Genomic DNA, 17,732 nt, shown 5'->3' on the forward strand with positions numbered 1-17,732 from the left:
TGCTTCTCCATCTAAATAATGGTTAAGTATATATCTATATCTATCTGTATTTCTTCACATTAAACCGTGGCTAAAAGGGCCACAACATAAAAAATAATGACTAAATAAAAAAATGATATAGGTACCAGTTACATAAAATGTAGTTATTTAATTGGTGTGTTCAAGATAGAGGCTCATACTTACACTTCATGGACTACTAGTAACTTCTGTAGAGACCAACCTGAGAGATTAAAATACCAGACTGAGTAATGACCTTTATTTAAGGCATTGGTTTTGAACAGAGTGTTGCATAACAGAGGATTTTAAGCAAACTGACAGGAACATTCAAAAGAAATCCAAGGCAGTGCTAGTATTGTTTTTCCACTGTAACGGTATGATGTTAGTCATCCCACACATGACCAGGGGAGGGTTTAATAATTCTGTTGAACTAGCATCCTCAGGAGGCTATAATAGAGGCATATGGGACACAGGGATTAGGCTTTTAGGTTTCAAAAGTTTAGTTGTCAATCTGTACACTTGTACAGAATGTGTACTTTGGGCATTCAAAGTGTATAAAACTTTTTGAAAGAAGACATTTTACTTAAAATAAATAGGACATCGTTGTATTGGGATAGTATTTCCTTGATCTCCAGTGAACTGGACAACAACATGATGGAACAGTTCTTTCAACACGGCCAGAACAAACTGGCATGAAAAAAACAATTGATAGGCATCATTTCATATTTATGTGATACAACATTTATCATTTAACTCTGAACCTTTGCAGTTTTGAAACAGACACATTTTAATTGATGTTTTTTTTTTCCTGGAATAAATCCATGCCCCGTATTCCTCCATTTAGGACGGGTTGAAAATGATAGTCTCTTTGTCATTTCACTATTGTAAGTGTTCAACAACGCTTTTGGGAAACACACCCCAGGCATGTTTTACCAAATTACTAAATACATCCTTATCAGAAGTGCCTTGGGTGCTCATGGGCATCTCACTGCAGCTAAAATTATCCATTGAGAGACGAGGATACACACATTTTTACAAAGGAAGAAAATAAATACAATTAAAAAATATTCAGGGACAGTTTAAAGATTCACAACACAACTCTGAGTTTCTAACTAACATAAGGTGCAGCTTGGCAAAACAGTCTCACCTGTCAACAGTCTATTAAGCCCTTACAGGAAAAAGTTACTGACTTTGGTTTGACTTTTTGGCTTGGGATTTAATTCATGATCCAATCTGTCGTCGCATATCGAAAAAGAAACAAAACAGAAAAGAAAGAAAGCAAAATCAATTCTGTACGACATTTAAGGCAGAAACAAACTTGCAAGATAAAACAAAACTGCATAAAAAATTCTATTTACAACACATGTAGTCACGTTGAGACACAAACAAGGTGCTGCCACTGAACATACTTTGGCTAATTGGTTGAAAGAAAAAGTGTTGACTTAAAGAGCACCTAAGGAGCAGAGTGGCTTAATTTGTTATTATAACAATGAAGCAACATCTGTTCTAGAAGCCATGCGAACAACAAGGTGGCGTCATCGATATAGAGTGTTGTGGTTATTCAGTGCAAACCTGGCAAACGTCAGAAAAGTGGTCAGCGATGGTTAATCTGAGCGAGCCGAACAATAGGCTGTTGCTCATATGTCCGGCGAATATCCTCCAAAGATTCAGCAAGGTACTTGAATGTTGGACGTTGGGCTGGTGCAAAATCCCAGCATTGTTCCATCAACATGTACACCTATAATGTTGGCAGGATATCTAATCAGTACAGTGTGCAAAAAAAAAACATGAGATTTAATGTGGCTTCAAAATTTTACACTACCTCATGTGGGCAGTCCCGGGGGCAGGGCAACCGCCTGTGTTTCTCCAGGAGATTAATCAGTTTCATCACAGTCATCTGACCTTGCACCATCCCCATCATCTCAACATATTTCTACAGAAAGCGCAAGCAGGTAAACATTCATTACTCCGTTCAACGTACAACATGCTCTACACATCCATACAGTTGAACAGAATACCAGAACAGCTGCTACAGTTTTCTGAAATGGGCAAAGGTCTCTCACCGTAGGTGGACTCTGACGATGGTCACAGCGTGTCAAAATCTCATAGAGGGTCACACCAAAAGACCAGACATCAGAGGAGAAGGAAAACTTGCTTTCCTTCAGGCACTCTATGGCATACCTGAAAAGAGCCAACATTTGTTTTGGTCCTTTGTTCATTTAACAAACCCGCTCCTATGAGGTTGAGGAAGTTTTATTTTCCAAGAATTGACAAGATTACTTGAAAGAAGACCATCATGATCACCAACTATCACTTAGAGCCCTTTCACTACGATGTCTTTCTTGGGCGATTCATGCAGGTAGCATGCCTTTGTTATAAACGAATTTCAGAAAAGCTTTTCTGCATTATGATCTTAATTTCCTGCCAATAAATCTGTTTTGAGAATATAGATAGCTTAAATATGCAAACATTTTAAAGTATTAATGTTGTTGTATTCTGAATTGAAAATTCTTGTGATGAGATCTTCAAGATCCACTCAATCCATTCACCAAAACTAACCAGAACACAGGGCTGTCACCATCCTCCCGTACACGATAGTAGATCTCCCCCTCAGGAATGTACTTTGTCAGTCCAAAATCACCAATCTTGACCACACCTTCGTTCTCTACGAGAACGTTACGAGCAGCCAAATCTCGATGGATGTATCTTTTTGAGTGCAAATAATCCATTCCCTATTATTAAAAAACAGTAGTATTGTTAACATGATGACTATGTAATTCATTTCATAAGTTATTTCAATATGAATTACTTATTTGTTTGTGATTATATTTGTCAATGAATTTGTGTTTATGCACCAAATTGCCTAACTGACCTGGCAGATTTGTTGGGCAAAGAGCAGATTTTGAGCAACTCCCAGCCGGTGTTTGGGCAGGTACTCTCTCAGGCTGCCCAGTGGAAGATACTCCATGATCAGCTGAACCACCTGCCCACCTATTATACCATACAGACATGCATCATTACATAAGCACTTATCATCTGGCAGGTAGATGGTAGAGATGTAGCCAATGAGCTCCATTACAACACCACTCACCTAGTTCAGTGCAGCAACCCTTGTACTTGACAATGTTATTATGATACAGCGATTTCAGTATTTCAATCTCTTTCATCCAGGAATCATGGAGATGATTGCCTCCCTCCTGTTTGAGGGTCTTCACCGCCACATACTCTCCAGTGCCATCATTAGCGGGGTCATACACGTACAGCATGACTTTCCCAAAATGACCCTGAAGACAGAGCACCAGAGAGTTAAAAGAAAAAATAAAGCGCAAAGCAAAAGTATTTAATACACTTCCTGAGAGTAGCAACCAACCTCTCCCAAGTCCCTGATCTTCTTCAGGTGACGTTTGAGGAAAATACTGGGATCTCTGTCTGGAAGTGCCTCACAATCCGAAGAAATGTCCGGGTCTGTTATTAGTAAGCAAAAACATCACATTACCAGTGTCTGAGCAAAGAATGTTGGCCCATATTTAATTCACGCTAATTCAGTTCAAGCAGGGTCAAAAACAACCACTGGAAGTTATGCAAAGCAATGTAATGTAAACAACAAGACCCACTCTTTAGCTGTATCTCTGTCAGCTCTCGCAGAATGGTCCTGAAGGATGGTCTGGCTGCAGGGTCATAAGTCAGGCACATACTTATGAAGCTCGCCAGCTCCTGAGACGAAGGCACTGCCAGGCGACTCTGGGTCTCATAGAAACGCTCTTTCTGTTAATAACAAATTGTTTACAGTAGGTTTATATACGTTTACATATGTACACAGGCAGATGGTATGTAAAGCATATGAACAGTACCTCTGGTAAAGTACTGCCACTCATGGCTAGATCTCCATTGTTGCAGATTTCAAGCAGTGTGGCTCCAAAGCTCCATTTATCTGCTGCGCTGCCTATTATAGCCCCACAGGGCACACACTCCGGTGCAATCCATGGAATGCGCTCTACCCGCTCTACAGGTACATCAGAGAAAACAGAGAGAGAGAGAGAGAGAGAGAGAGAGAGAGAGAGTGAGCGAGAGAGAGAGAGAGTGAGCGAGAGAGAGAGAAAAACAGTCACTCGACCCTCTGATAACAGACCAAATGCCTCCCACGCTACATCACTGTCAATGCAACATTATTAACTGTGCAAGACAGACGGAAGAGAACACCACCATCAGGAAGTGGTTAGCATTTGGCTTCCTGTTCCACCATCAACTATAAAAAATGAAGAGCAGTCTGATGAAGTAAACAGTGAAAAAATGAAAGCAGGGCAACTAGAGTCATGTCTCAGCTAGAAAAGGAGACCAAATCAGAGAGCTCCTCAAACCAGTAAGGATTTCATGATGCAAGATTATCATATTGCCTTTGAAGAGTCTTGGCTTCACTTGGCCAGTCAACAAGGAAGTCCTACTTTGTTAAATCTGGTTTACTACAGAAAACAATAAAGGTGTTTGACTGATGTCCTGTACCTCCTCGTGAGAGGGCAGTGAGAGCTATGCCCGGGTCACTCAGCTTCACAAATGGAAACGTTCCCTCTTCAAGACCCCTGCGAGCAACCAGAATATTCTTTGCACAGACATTTCCATGAACCAAGCGCTTTGTTTCCTGCGAGGGAAAAAAATATTTTATATTTGATATCATAACTGTGATAATATATATCAGAATTAAATTAGATCTGATAACTACTGAAGAGCTTACAAGATAGCAGAGAGCACTGGCCAGCTGTTTTGCCACAGTAAACTTCCACTGTGGGGTCACATGGGCTTTTTCTTTATGCAGGAAGACATCTAAAGGGCCAAACTCAACAAATTCTTCCACCATGATGTCTGTCCAGAGAACAAAAAGCAAAGTTTGTAAATGCAGTTTCAACAGACTTGAATTTGGGGCGCTATTCTACAGATATGGGACAATTTGCTATTGGCACAAAAGGAATTGACAAGCCTCATCTACAGCGCTACTAAGTTACTAAGAGAACTGCGGGAATAAAGCAGGTACGTTCAGGTTTATGCTGGGAAAATGGCCTAGGCAAAAGAGGAAACCCTAAAAGGGCAGGTCACTCACTCTCAGATCCCTTGACGGAAACACCATGTACAAAAACCAGATGACAATGAGACACCTGACTCATAAGGCTGGCTGTCTCGAAGAATGCCTGCAGAAGGAGATAACAGAAAATAGTTAATGGAAAACTAATGATTCCTTAAAGTGGAATGACCACATTTATGTGCCTTATCAGGCACTGTCAAAGAAACAGAGTTCAGGAAACAGTTCGTACTAGAGTTATGTCCTTGTGGCTTTGGTCCAGGATCTTGAGAACCACACGGATGCCTTTGGCATTTGTGTGGTTGTTGTTCCATTCGTCCTCGTCATCTTCAACTCCACCACGTACCATCAAACGACCCGAGTAGATGTTGGTCCTTGTGCCACGGCCCAAGTGCTGCTCCTGAGAACGACAGCACAACATGGTCTAAAACCCTATAAAACAACTTGCCATCTTATCCACAAAGTGCTGGTGTGGCTGTGGGTTTTAATTCCAACAAAACAAGCGCTTGTTGAAGACTGAGCTCGACTGGGGAATGAGGTGTGCTCTTGCTTGAGTGGAATGAAAACCTGCAGCCACATCAGCCCTTTGCTGATAAGACTGGACACCCCTGGCTCAGTGTGTCAAAAAGAGACATGTAAAAGTGCTATGATAAATAGGAGTGTGTTCGGAAGCATTAAGGGTTCAGGCAGTTCAATCATGATAGGCAAGCGATGCTTAGTGAGGCTAACCTGCGTTATTTCTTTGTCTTTAATCTGATGGAACCTGAGCTGAGACAGGTTGAGGGTTTCTGACACAGGTCTGGCACTGCTATTCATGCTCTGTCTCATGACCAGGAGGTTAGACAATTCTGTAATACAAACACACTGGGATAAGCAAGATAATAAACAAAAGTAGGGGGAAAGGGTACAGACAAACACTTTTAGTTGGAAATGTTCCTTTAGGAACGTATTTTGCAGAAAGACAGTAACTCCACCACACAACACCTGCAGGTCTGGGCAGGCAGCACTTCTTGATTGTGAAACAGTCTTGGCCAGACTTGAGCACAAAGGTCTTCAGGCTATCTGTGAGCTCCTTCACGCTGCAGAACTCCTTCTCCCAACCCTCAAGTGTAAACATGGTGCCTTTTTGCATGATTTTGAACTGCTTATGTGTTGCACTGTATCCATCCTAAAATCACAAATACATAGCACATCTGTAACAGCCATTTCTGTTAAATATATAATAATACAAGAAGAAACAAAGCTTTTCTCATGCCCAAAGTCCCTTTGCAGAAGCATCGTTAACATTTAATCACATATAAGAAACATCAACAACAATAACAAATGGAGAAAGTGAGAGAGACAGTATTAACTGGAGTGAGGAGGAGAATGAAACTAAAGAGGATATGCTCTAAATTAGGAAAGTGAAGACCAAAAAGTCAAAGAGCTTCCCTCATTTTGGAGCCATGGCACTGAAAGATCTGTCCCCAGCAGTGACTAATCTGAATTTTAGGACAGACAGGAGTCCAGTGTCAGAAGATATATTTGGGCAAGACAGTAGGGATGTGGGAACTCGGCTAAATGGAGGGGTGCAAGACCACGTAGAGATTTGTCCAATTAGCAAGATGAGTTTAAATTGGAAGCTTAGTGGGACTATTAAGCAGTGAGAGATTCTAGCAGCTGTATTTTGAACATACTGCTTTTGTCTGGAATACCAATGAAAAGGGAGTTGCAGTATTTCAAATCCATGCGTTTTTTTCCAATGTCTAAGATCTTAAATACAGGATATCGGGGCAGAGCGTAGCCAGGGTAGTGGCAGCTTTGGTGCTCATATTAATCTGAGCAGTGAAAATGAAAACCATGTCAGCGAGTAATCTGACCAAGAGGAAACGTGTAGGAAACAGGAGAGTGCCCAGGACTGATCCCTGAGGAACCTTTTCTGTAATTATGTCTGAATGAGTAACTCGTCAGCAAACTACGTTTAGATGTTTAAAAAAGCAATGTTTAAACAGTCTCTTTGCAATGTTTGGGATGTTTTTAGGGTTTCAAGGAGTAGAATAAACAGTACCTGAGTCCTACTCAAAACCGCTAGTATGATACGATGGTAGTCAAGAACACTCCAGCGAAGTATGTATGCACCTTCTTCCACTGCTTCTTTCTTTAGTTTGTGTACCACAAACTCATCGCTAAAAAGAAAGACGTACGCACTTCAGCACCGTATATAATATATATATGTGTCATATTGCATGTGTAATGGACACGTACAGTATGGGGCCATGAAGACCACTGGCTTCACTAAGAACCACTCTTGGCGGAGCTACCTCATGGCAGAGGTAGTGATGTGCGTCTGCAGTCAGGCGGAAGTATCCATCAAGCAGAGAGACCAGAGAGCGAGCTTCAATGCTGGACCTCAAACGCAGGTCCTGCAATACAGTACGGTCATATCCCACATTGAGATTTAAAAAAAAAAAAAAACTTTCAATATGTCAACATTTTGAAACAGGTGTGTCAGGAAGGAGTGCACTAAGCATTGGCTTATCATTTAAAACAGCAACATAAACATTTTAAAGGTTCATAATTTCAAAATGATTTTATTTGTCTTCTCTACCCTGATAAAATGAAGCATACCAGTGTAAGTGTGTAAATGGGTCTCACCATTGCAAAGTTGTCTTGCCGACTGATACAGACATTTGCCCCCATGATGGCAATGTGTGAGATTTCAGGGAAGTCACAGAAGACATTCCAATTTTCAGGGGGGTCAGCCTCTTGTTGAGGCACCTGTTGCCTGTCTTGTCTCCTGTTATCCAAGTAATCATTGCCCATGTAGTTATTCTCGCAAGCCTGCAACATAAACTGAAATTAGACCAGGGCTTAAAACTACTTTTGCCAACCAGCAGCAAAGTTAAAACCTACCCTTTGTGCCGAGACCTTCCTCCACTGGATGCCCACGGTCCCAGACACCATAACCTCATGCTTTGGCTGGCCGCACATGAGCTCCACCGGGGGCTCATGTGATCGAGATGCATTCAGGTATGAGCCACTTCCATCTCCATGGGGCCTCAAGTCTAGGTGGAAAACGGGGAAGGTCTCAGTGCCAAATCGGGGAGCCAGGCGCTCCAGGGTGGACAGGTACTTATACATGACCTCCTGTGAGCCCAGCCTGCCCTGGCCCACTGTGTGCTGCTGGAAGCTACGGACGAAGTCAGAAAATACTCGGCGGATGCGGAACTTGGTCAGGAAGTTGTCCCGGGCAATTTGCCGAGAGAATGAGCGGGGGATGCAGCGGAGGAAGCTGGAGGAGATTAATATCCAACACAAACAAATGAGCTTGGTAAAAAAAGCTTGGTACATTAATCACAAGCTACCTTCCAGCTACTGTGTTTTGCATTTCATTCCCAAATTCATTTGTTTCATTTTGACCTACGGTATATTACAGTCATCAACACAACCCACTCAACATGACTGTATATGTGACTGTTTGAGTCAACTGTATCACTTCCTCCTTGGTCAGGAGCTAATCTGTTTTGATTTCTTTTTCTGACATTTGAAATCTCTAGACCCATTTCACAAATAACCTTCTTTCACATTCTGTACTGCAAAAACGAAGCTCACACCTGGTCTGATTGGCCACTTCCTGCAGAGAGGAGCCATTCTGCAGAGCCTTGTGAGACAAATGCAGCACGGCCATGCCCAGGCTCTCGTTCTTAAAGCAGCTGCGCTCCTTTTCATTCTTCACATCCTCCAGTGATGCCACATCATTCACAAAATCACACTTTGCCTGTGGATGGTGAAAATAATTACTAAAAGAGCAGAGTTCATCTTTATTCAGCTCATGTACAGCGATAGTGAAAGTAACCGAGAATCAGAATTCCTTGCTCATCATGTGTGTTTCCAATAGATGCTTAAAAGGTACATCCTGGGTCTTCAAACAACAAAACCATAACCTTGCCAATTCATTTGCCCCAAGTTGAAAGAAGAGACAGAGGTCTTTTGCCCCTGTCAGTTTGAGACAGGCCTAGAGCTACATTCTGCAGCTCCACTACTTTATTAATATCTGCTGTGCACACTGAAAGCAAAAATCCAACATTGTTGCTCTTAATACTGTAAGAAACTCTTGAGACAAACTGAGATAGTGAAGTACAAATTTACTCTATTTTTAATAAAAAAGTAAAAAAAATAACAGCAAAGCAATTCTTTAAAGCCCTATTCGAACTGGGTTAGTTTACCATGAAGAGGTGGGGTGTGTATATATATATATATTTCAAATGTAATATAGTCATTATTTTGTTTACTCTTAAGGTGAACCTGAGGTGATTTCTACTGCTTGTTTTACAGAATGTAAAAGGTGCCAGAATCTCCAAGTGGGAGTGTGCAGTTGGTAAAGATTATTGACACAGTGCATTCAGATGGGAGTAAAATCGCTAAGAAACACTGGTCAAATTTATATTACCCCAACTCTCTGTGTTAAACTTACCCGCCTGAATAGGGCTACATATAGGAATACTTTAGAAGCTCACCTGAGCAAAGAGGTATTCCAGAGATGTGATCTCTAACAGAGGTGCACCCCCCTGCTCATTCCCAGTTCGGAGCATATAGCGAGCCACTGTTGACTCCTTCTCGTTCAGTCCATGCCAATTCCGAAAATAGAACCTGCATATCACAAGTTTGCGGCATATGAACTGTTAGTATTTGCTTTGTTCTGCATTTTAACAAAAATAGTAAAGCTCAGTCGACATAAAGTTGTGTACCCTTCAAAGGCACGAACCAAAAAAAAAAAAAAAACAGACCTCATGCGAAAGTGAAGTATCAGGCTCGACTCGTTCTCTGGGTTGAATTTGTAATTAGGACTGTACCAACAGCATGTCGACGGGTCATACAATGCAAACAACGCATGGCAGACTGGTGTGATCCCTGTGCAAGACAGCAAACATGATTACATGCCTCTCAGAAAAAGAAGAAAGAAGCCCAGGCCCCAACGGTCAGGCACATGCAAATGCACTTACCAACAACCTCAGCTGCCTGGATCGAGAGTTCTTCGGCAGTCACTTCACCAACCTGGTGAGTCAAATAAGCGTCTCCACCTTTGGTCCAGAACAGATACACGTGAATCCCCGGCTTCTGGGGTGCCTCACACTGCTCTGTGGACACCCCATGCTTTGTACTCTTGAAGCATCCACGTCTAGGCATCCTCCATTCGGTTTCACACCTGTCGTTCAGACGAGAGAAGTGCATCTAGCCTCAGTCCACCAGCAAAGAGCAGAAGCAACTGAACAATGTAAGGATGCATAAGTGCGCTGGACAGCAATGCATTAGTACCAAGAACAATCCACAGTAAATGTGTCATACAGTCAATCTGCACGTTCTTTGCTGCTACTCTCATTGGCGAGGAGTGCAGTTCCGTTAAGCTGGTGGAGAGTTTGTAAACCGACACTAAAATAATGGTTACGGATAATAGCATCGTGTTTTCTTTTTATGCAAAGTGCTTAATGGAAGGAAGAGAGCTGCATCAAATTTCCTTTTATTATTCGGTTAGACGCAACCCACGCTTAAGTGAGGAAATTAACCTCTTGTGCGCAGTTTAGCAATAAAAAGAACCTTTGGCTTAACAGAAGTACTTTTGGAGTTAATGGATGCACCATCTGTTATTAGCACTGTATGTGTGCACATATATATTTATATAAATTCATATATACTAGTGATTCTATGACGTGTTTGTTTAACCACTTCCAAACCTCTTTTCGCGGCAGCTTAGTATTAATTTGTGCTTATCTTCCAATACCTAGTTCGGCTAACCAGTGCTGCATTAAATTGAACCAGAGTGTGCAGTAATGTTTGTTTTCATGTTTTCAAAAGTTATGTGGTGTTTTTACATACAGAAACATTAACTGTGTGGTAAATGTTTTAAAACTATTTTTATACAAGGCTTAAGACAGTATGTGTGTATGTATGTATGTATGTATATAAACGTCTTGGGCATCCGAGACGAAGCTTTTGCATGTAAAAAATACTACATATCATTGAAATGAACACAAAAACATGTACAGTAGAGGCAGAATTTCCTTTTTTGTCAAAAAAGTAGTTATCTTGTCAGCTAATTAGAAGAACGTCTGGTGTCTGATTTCTGCTCGAATGTCCCATCCATTCCATGGATTTGTAAAATTCCATCACCAGCACACATGATTTCATTTAGCGAAGGACTAATTAATAATCAAACCAGGTACTGGACGTACAATTAATACTGGGCTGCTAGGAGGAGATGTCTGGAAACGGTTAAACAAACACATCAAAGATCACTACTAGGGATGCACGAGGGATCAGAATGAGCCGATTTTGCTGAAAACATGAAACAGGCAATTGGGCCAATTTATTGTTTTTAATTTTGGAAAATCTTTGTTTCAATTTTATGACATAAATAATGTGAGCAGGTAAATGCACTCAATTATGCTTACTTGACTTTATTGTCTTCGTAATTTTGAAATCGGCAGCTGATTTATGATCGTTTATATTGTAAGTTTGGTCAAGAGAGACCAAAAGTACTACAAACGTGCTGGAGTGTTCAGTCGCTTTATACAGCCTGAGCTTTAGATTAAGAAAAAGGCTACTGTAAATAATCCGAAAGAGCGGCCATCGGCCAATTTGGCTGTAAAGTAAGCAGGATCATTATGAGTACACTTAGTATTTATACACTACAGCTTAACCTCTTTAGGAATATTCCACATTCTTCTTCTTCTCAGTCTTATTAATCCTAAAATCCTAAGGCTTATTATTTAATAATATTCAAAATCCGTTGCAACTAATAAATCAGTAATTGCTATTAAACTAACATGTAAGCTCCGTAATCCCACTCACAGTCAGAGTAGAATAGAGTTGACCAGCGGAAGAATTCATGCAAAAACAAAAACAAAGAAATGTGTGGCGACAGATGAAGCCAGTGCTAATGGCTGTGGTCCCCAAGCCAGTCTCGGTCAACCACAGGTCATTTTCAGGGCCTTTGTGCAGGATTTGTACACAGTCCACTTTCATGACTCACATAAAACAAGCGAACAATGGTGGATGAAACAAAAGCACCCAATAACGACAACTGGCCTGACTGCGTGTCTTTGGACTGTGGGAGGAAACCGGAGAACCCGGAGGAAACCCACGCAGACACGGGAGAACATGCAAACTCCACACAGAGAGGACCTGGTCACCCGGCCGGGGAATCGAACCCGGGCCCTACTCGCTGTGAGGCAACCGCGCTACCCACCACGCCACTGCTTCTAATAAAATAAGATTTTTAAAAAATAAAAAATTGTGAAGGAATATTCTAGAGTTTGCTGTAGTGGTGGCCAATAAACCCTCAAACCTTGAGTACTGAAATCCTAAAACCCTTGTTCTTGGTCCTGAGGGCCTTTGACTGAGGCCATGTCATCCTGATGGTCAGTGATGAGAACAGCAGCACCGTCGGCTCTTTTACAGCGTTGCTACAACACTGTAAAAAGGTGGTGTTGTTTACGTTGTGTGAACAAGGCGGTCACAACCTCATTCTTCAGCGTCGTCGCCGTGCGGTGTTGTGGGTACCTGCTGGAAACTTAGCAAGACTCCATAGGTCCTTTCACAGCATGGCTAATGGAACTCAGGGGGTGCTAGTAGGTTGTGACAACGTTGCCACTATGTTGCCACAATGTTGTCAGATAACGTCGTCACAATTTTCTGAGAAATTACATTTCAACGCTGCGAGCACCGAAACAAACCATAAGTTGCCACAACGATGTTACAGCACAGTTAGCTGTACTGTGCTGGGCTGTTACTGTGCTGGGCTGTTACTGTGCTGGGCTGTGCCTGTGCTGGGCTGTTACTGTGCTGGGCTGTGCCTGTGCTGGGCTGTTACTGTGCTGGGCTGTTACTGTGCTGGGCTGTGCTGTGCTGGTCTGTTACTGTGCTGGGCTGTGCTGTTACTGGGCTGGGCTGTTACTGTGCTGGGCTGTTACTGTGCTGTTACTGTGCTGTTACTGTGCTGGGCTGTGCTGTTACTGGGCTGTTACTGTGCTGTTACTGGGCTGGGCTGTTACTTTGCTGGGCTGTTACTGTGCTGGGCTGTTACTGTGCTGTTACTGTGCTGGGCTGTTACTGTGCTGTTACTGTGGTGGGCTGTGCTGTTACTGGGCTGTTACTGTGCTGTTACTGTGCTGTGACTGTGCTGTGCTGTTACTGTGCTGTGCTGTTACTGTGCTGGGCTGTGCTGTTACTGTGCTGTTACTGTGGTGGGCTGTGCTGTTACTGGGCTGAGCTGTGCTGTTACTGTGCTGTCACTGGGCTGGGCTGAGCTGTTACTGTGCTGTTACTGTGCTGTGACTGTGCTGTTACTGTGCTGTCACTGGGCTGGGCTGGGCTGAGCTGTTACTGTGCTGTTACTGTGCTGTGACTGTGCTGTTACTGTGCTGTCACTGGGCTGAGCTGTTACTGTGCTGTTACTGTGCTGTGACTGTGCTGTTACTGTGCTGTTACTGGGCTGGGCTGAGCTGTTACTGTGCTGTTACTGTGCTGTGACTGTGCCGTAATAAAAAAGCGAAAGTACAGTAAAGGCTTCTGCTTACTGCTGGCACGACGCTGCCAGGCTGGACGCCGGGTCTACTTCGTGGCCTGTCTGTTTGTTGTCAGTCTGTAACACGGGTGTCTGTAATGGATGGACCCTCAGTGAGCGCTTGGAGAAACAGCGCTCGGCACTAAAGTCTGTGGCCTGTGTCATCACAGCCATTTAAGGCCGTGCTCACCTTCGTTCTCCAAAGCCTCAGAACAATGTCCAGCTCCCTCAACGGACACAGAGCCCCCGCTGAACGCGGTCGACACCCGCCGAGCACATATTCACCAGAAGTAAACATCTAAACACGTTACGTAAAAATGCCCACCGTAGCACTGCTAGCGTTACTTCCTGAATTGCTAAAGGCTCTACTGAACAACAACTCCGCCCGTTTACGAGGTGGAAAATAATATAGCGGACATTTCGACAGCTGGACTTACCATTCAGACGGTCGAGAAACAAGCCCAAAGCGTCTCTGGACAGTGCTTGGTCTGCTGGACTCCGGTGCGGCTCACATCGCCTTCTTTCGCTCTCACATCGGCTACGTGCTGAACTAGAGAGACGGGAGGGTCCCCGCAGTTTGCGCACTACGCCACGATCTCTAAGTCATTTCCATGCCGCATTTCCTCAGAGCGGATGACTTGGAGATCGGGTGAAGGAGAGCGGGCCTGCCGCGCGTGTTCTGCGTTACTCTAACGCGCCCTAGTGTTCCGCACGGTCTTCAAATGAAGGATTAGACGATTATCGGCAGATTCACGACGCACTGACTGTTTTATTCCCGTCAGTAACACTGAAAAGCACTAGTGGTGTTCACAGAGTCCAATGCTTATACTGATCTGTGGCGTTTGCGTCCGGAAAGTCGAACGAAGCTTCGTTTCTTCTCCGCTCTTTGATTCTGAGCGACCTGCAAACCACGGCTTTCTAAAATCTGGAGGCGCTGACTGTCATGTGGATCCACATGGCTGCCTGATCAGACAAATTCAAGACAGTCGTTGCAGTTACTACATGAAAACAAGCTGCAGTGAAGGCACACAACCAGTGGGCGGCGCTGCAAGCAAACCCACTGCTTTGAAGGGGAATTCCGCCAAATTTTTAAAAACGTGAATAATTCAGTCCTCGGGCTTCCCACGAAGTGACAAAGTTACTTTTAACAAGGTAAAAGCCACCGTGGAGGATAAAATAGTGAACAATTCTGAAAAAGAAAAGCTTTCTTTGGGGACTAGTTTGCGTGACATCACCGTGCATGTTCCCTCCGCCATGAAGAGGTTTAAGTACACGGAATAAAAGCACATTTTAAGCCAAACTTCATGACAACACTATCACAAAACGCGTGTCAGACATCAGGCTGAGTGTTCATACACGTCTCATGTAATAACGTCCTGCGAGGGAGCTTTTAGAGGGGTCTTGTTCTTTTAGAGGGGCCTTGTTCCTGTCACCTCCACTGTTTTGACTAGTTTCTCTAGAAAGAAGCATTTCACATCAGACCACTCTGAAAGACTTAGTTTACATCTTAACCATTTAACTGTATAGAATATACGCCTTCAGGTGGCTGTGTAAACATCTCCAAGAGATCTACACACATATTGAGAAGAAGCCTGGAAGCGTTTAAGTATGATCTCATGTAGGCCTAGAATATTAGTCCTGGTTGAAGTGTGTCAGCCGAGTCATTTGAAACATCTTCATCAAAGTCTCTTACTGAAGGATGACGAATCAATCCAGAATGCTATTCTTTCGTTTCGCTGCAGCTAAAATGTCAATTATTCAACTTTGGGTTAGTCTTCATTTTAATTCAGAGAGATTTTGGACTGAAAAGGCATCTGATATTGGGCATTTTGTGTAGGCATCCTTACTGTACTATAATCACTGCAGTAAAGGAGATTTCAGTACACCATATAAACCCACCCTCCTCCGTTACTGTCCCTTTACTACCACATCTCACAGCCTGAATGAAAGAAAGGTACCTGTGAACTGAAGGTTTCAGAGTATGTAGAAGTAATTGATAGCACACCGAACATCCTTTTTCAGTTCCAGGTTCTCATAAGGATTGCCTGTGATATATATAATTAATAAGCAAATCATTGTTTTTGATCCTCTTTTAAAATGAATGCGGCGAAGTGCGAAAACGCCAAACTATTGCGGTAACTTTCCAAGCTACAAACTGGAGAATTCTTTTCCCTGTGCAAACATAGGCGGCTTTAAATAAGCAATACATTAGCTCAAAGAGGAATTCCACCTGTTTTTCTAATCGTCTGCATGGTTCAATCCCTGTGTGCCAAAGTCATTCATAATGGTTTGATGTAAAATGTTTCATTGCAGAGAAACTTATCAACTTTTAAGTTTACTATCCAAAACCACCAGTGAACCTACATGCATTTAAAGTTTTTAGCTTTAACGTTTATAGGGCTAAAATAGTGATATATCTGAACATAGACGTATTCTTTGGGGACTATTTTGTCCCTACAACATATCTCTTTGCCACAAAAGTATATAAAATACATTACATGCCAGGACTGTGTTGAGCTTCCTTATCTATGAACTACTGTAAAGGCGTGTCTCATGCATGAAAAAGTATCCATGACAATGTCATATAATAACTTTCTGTGAAAGAGCTTTTAAGGCCGGTGAATTCTTTGGATGTTTGGTTCTTATCACCACCACCGTGAACATTTCTGACTTAGTAAGTTCTACATTTCACATCACACCACCCTACATGACATGTTCCTTCTGAAAGATAAGCCCATTCTGGAATGTCTTTGTAAATGTTCCAAAAAAGTTAGATGGAGCCGTTTAAGACCAAACTTCTTAATAGTGATGCGTCCATGGTGAAACATTAATGTTTGCATATAAAAGGATCCCCCCAAGGAAGCCCTAGTCCTTTATGATCAAGGATGAGTTGAGGCTCATCAAAAATGCATCAGCAAATAATCCAACAGTTTTAAAATCACATTCTTTTGCAAGTGTAAGGTGTTGTTACTAGTCGTGACCACTAAGTGGAAGTACATGCGCTCCGCGTTGTTTCTCTTTATTATTGCTATTAAGCGAGGAAGACACAGTATTGTGTGCTTCCTTGAAGGTGAGACATGCTGATTGTGCTCTGTGATTAATCCTAATTAATCATTTAAAAATATCTGACATCCATCAATGTTTTGGACAGATTACCACTGGATAACATGTTATGTTCAGTTAGTGGTCCAAATTAGTGCATATTTTCAGTTTTGGTGTTTTTTTTGTAAAAAGGTGGTGTAAAACTAGTTGCTAAGCTCATGTGTTTTGTCAGTTTTGGTTTGGTGTGACCTGTTTTACATGTAGGCTTGGGAATTTAAATTGTTTAAGAAGAGTATATACAGTATATATATATATATATATATATATATAATTTTTTTTTTTTTTTTTATTTAATGTGAGCGGTGAATGCCATTGAGTGCTATGTACATTTTCAATGGAAGAAACTGTGAATGTTAGCTGAGACTTTCGTTGAGTGTAAGTTAGAAGTGGAAAAACTGTTTAAGAGACAATATTGTGTGCTTCCTTGAAGATATGCCAAGCTGCTGTCTGAGCCTGACAATAAAACAGCTCCACAAGTTGATCACAACACATTCCTGCGCTTCCTGGTCCCTTTCGTTACCATCAAAACACAATGCAGAGCCCAGCTGGGGAGCCATGTAGAGAGAAGAGGGTTACACAAGCAAAAGCAAGGATTTTAGATATTTCAACCTCTGTGGTGCATGATAACATCAACAGATTCAGGGAGTCCAGAGAAATCTCTGTGCAAAAAGTCCGAAAACCGCAAGTGAATGCCCTTGTCCTTCGATCTTTCAGACAGCACTGCATTAAAATGCCTCTGTAATCCGTCAACACATGGGTTTGGGAACACTTTGATAAACCATTGTCAGTAAACACAGCCTGGCCCTGCATCCACAATTTCAAGGTAAGGCTGTACTACGCATTGCAGAAGCCATCTACCAACAACATCCAGAAACACTACCAACTTCTCTGAGCTTGAGCAGTGGAAATATGTTTTTTTGGTCTGACAAATCTTTCAGATTGTTTATGGAAATAATGGAGGTCATATCCTTGGAGTCAAAGATGAAAAGGACCACCCAGACTGTTATCAGCATAAAGTTC

The 17,732-nt window shown here is 42.3% G+C and overlaps 1 protein-coding gene across 2 annotated transcripts; it reads right to left on the minus strand.

Moving 5' to 3' along the window:
• Positions 1-234: 234 nt before the first annotated feature.
• On the minus strand, positions 235-14,610 carry tyk2 (tyrosine kinase 2). 2 transcript variants are annotated; one of them, XM_017718973.2, is made up of 24 exons: positions 14,048-14,610; positions 10,051-10,253; positions 9,835-9,958; positions 9,565-9,697; positions 8,662-8,825; positions 7,961-8,339; positions 7,703-7,888; positions 7,313-7,470; positions 7,116-7,233; positions 6,053-6,236; positions 5,798-5,916; positions 5,301-5,468; positions 5,090-5,177; positions 4,727-4,854; positions 4,498-4,633; positions 3,849-4,000; positions 3,612-3,762; positions 3,368-3,462; positions 3,089-3,281; positions 2,870-2,988; positions 2,557-2,729; positions 2,061-2,178; positions 1,820-1,930; positions 1,592-1,735 (listed from the first exon to the last, which is right to left on the minus strand). In XM_017718973.2, exons 2-24 carry the CDS (start codon positions 10,232-10,234, stop codon positions 1,592-1,594), a joined length of 3,525 nt encoding a protein of 1,174 aa, XP_017574462.1. In that variant the 5' UTR covers positions 10,235-10,253; positions 14,048-14,610. The 2 variants fall into 2 exon arrangements, with proteins under 2 accessions (XP_037391332.1, XP_017574462.1); XM_037535435.1 differs by lacking the exon at positions 14,048-14,610 and having other exon boundaries at positions 235-1,735; positions 10,051-10,234.
• Between the last annotated feature and the right edge of the window lie 3,122 nt (positions 14,611-17,732).

The sequence above is a fragment of the Pygocentrus nattereri genome, chromosome 27 (genome assembly GCF_015220715.1).
Source record: "Pygocentrus nattereri isolate fPygNat1 chromosome 27, fPygNat1.pri, whole genome shotgun sequence".
NCBI lineage: Eukaryota > Metazoa > Chordata > Actinopteri > Characiformes > Serrasalmidae > Pygocentrus > Pygocentrus nattereri.

Coding starts and splice junctions, on each gene's coding strand:
- tyk2 (XM_037535435.1), bottom strand. CDS start 10,234: ATGCCTAGACGTGGATGCTTCAAGAGTACAAAGCATGGGGTGTCCACA. Junction 9,698..9,834: donor ATACTTCACTTTCGCATGAG/GTCTGTTTTTTT, acceptor TGTGATATGCAG/GTTCTATTTTCGGAATTGGC. Junction 7,889..7,960: donor GGAAGGTCTCGGCACAAAGG/GTAGGTTTTAAC, acceptor TTTATGTTGCAG/GCTTGCGAGAATAACTACAT.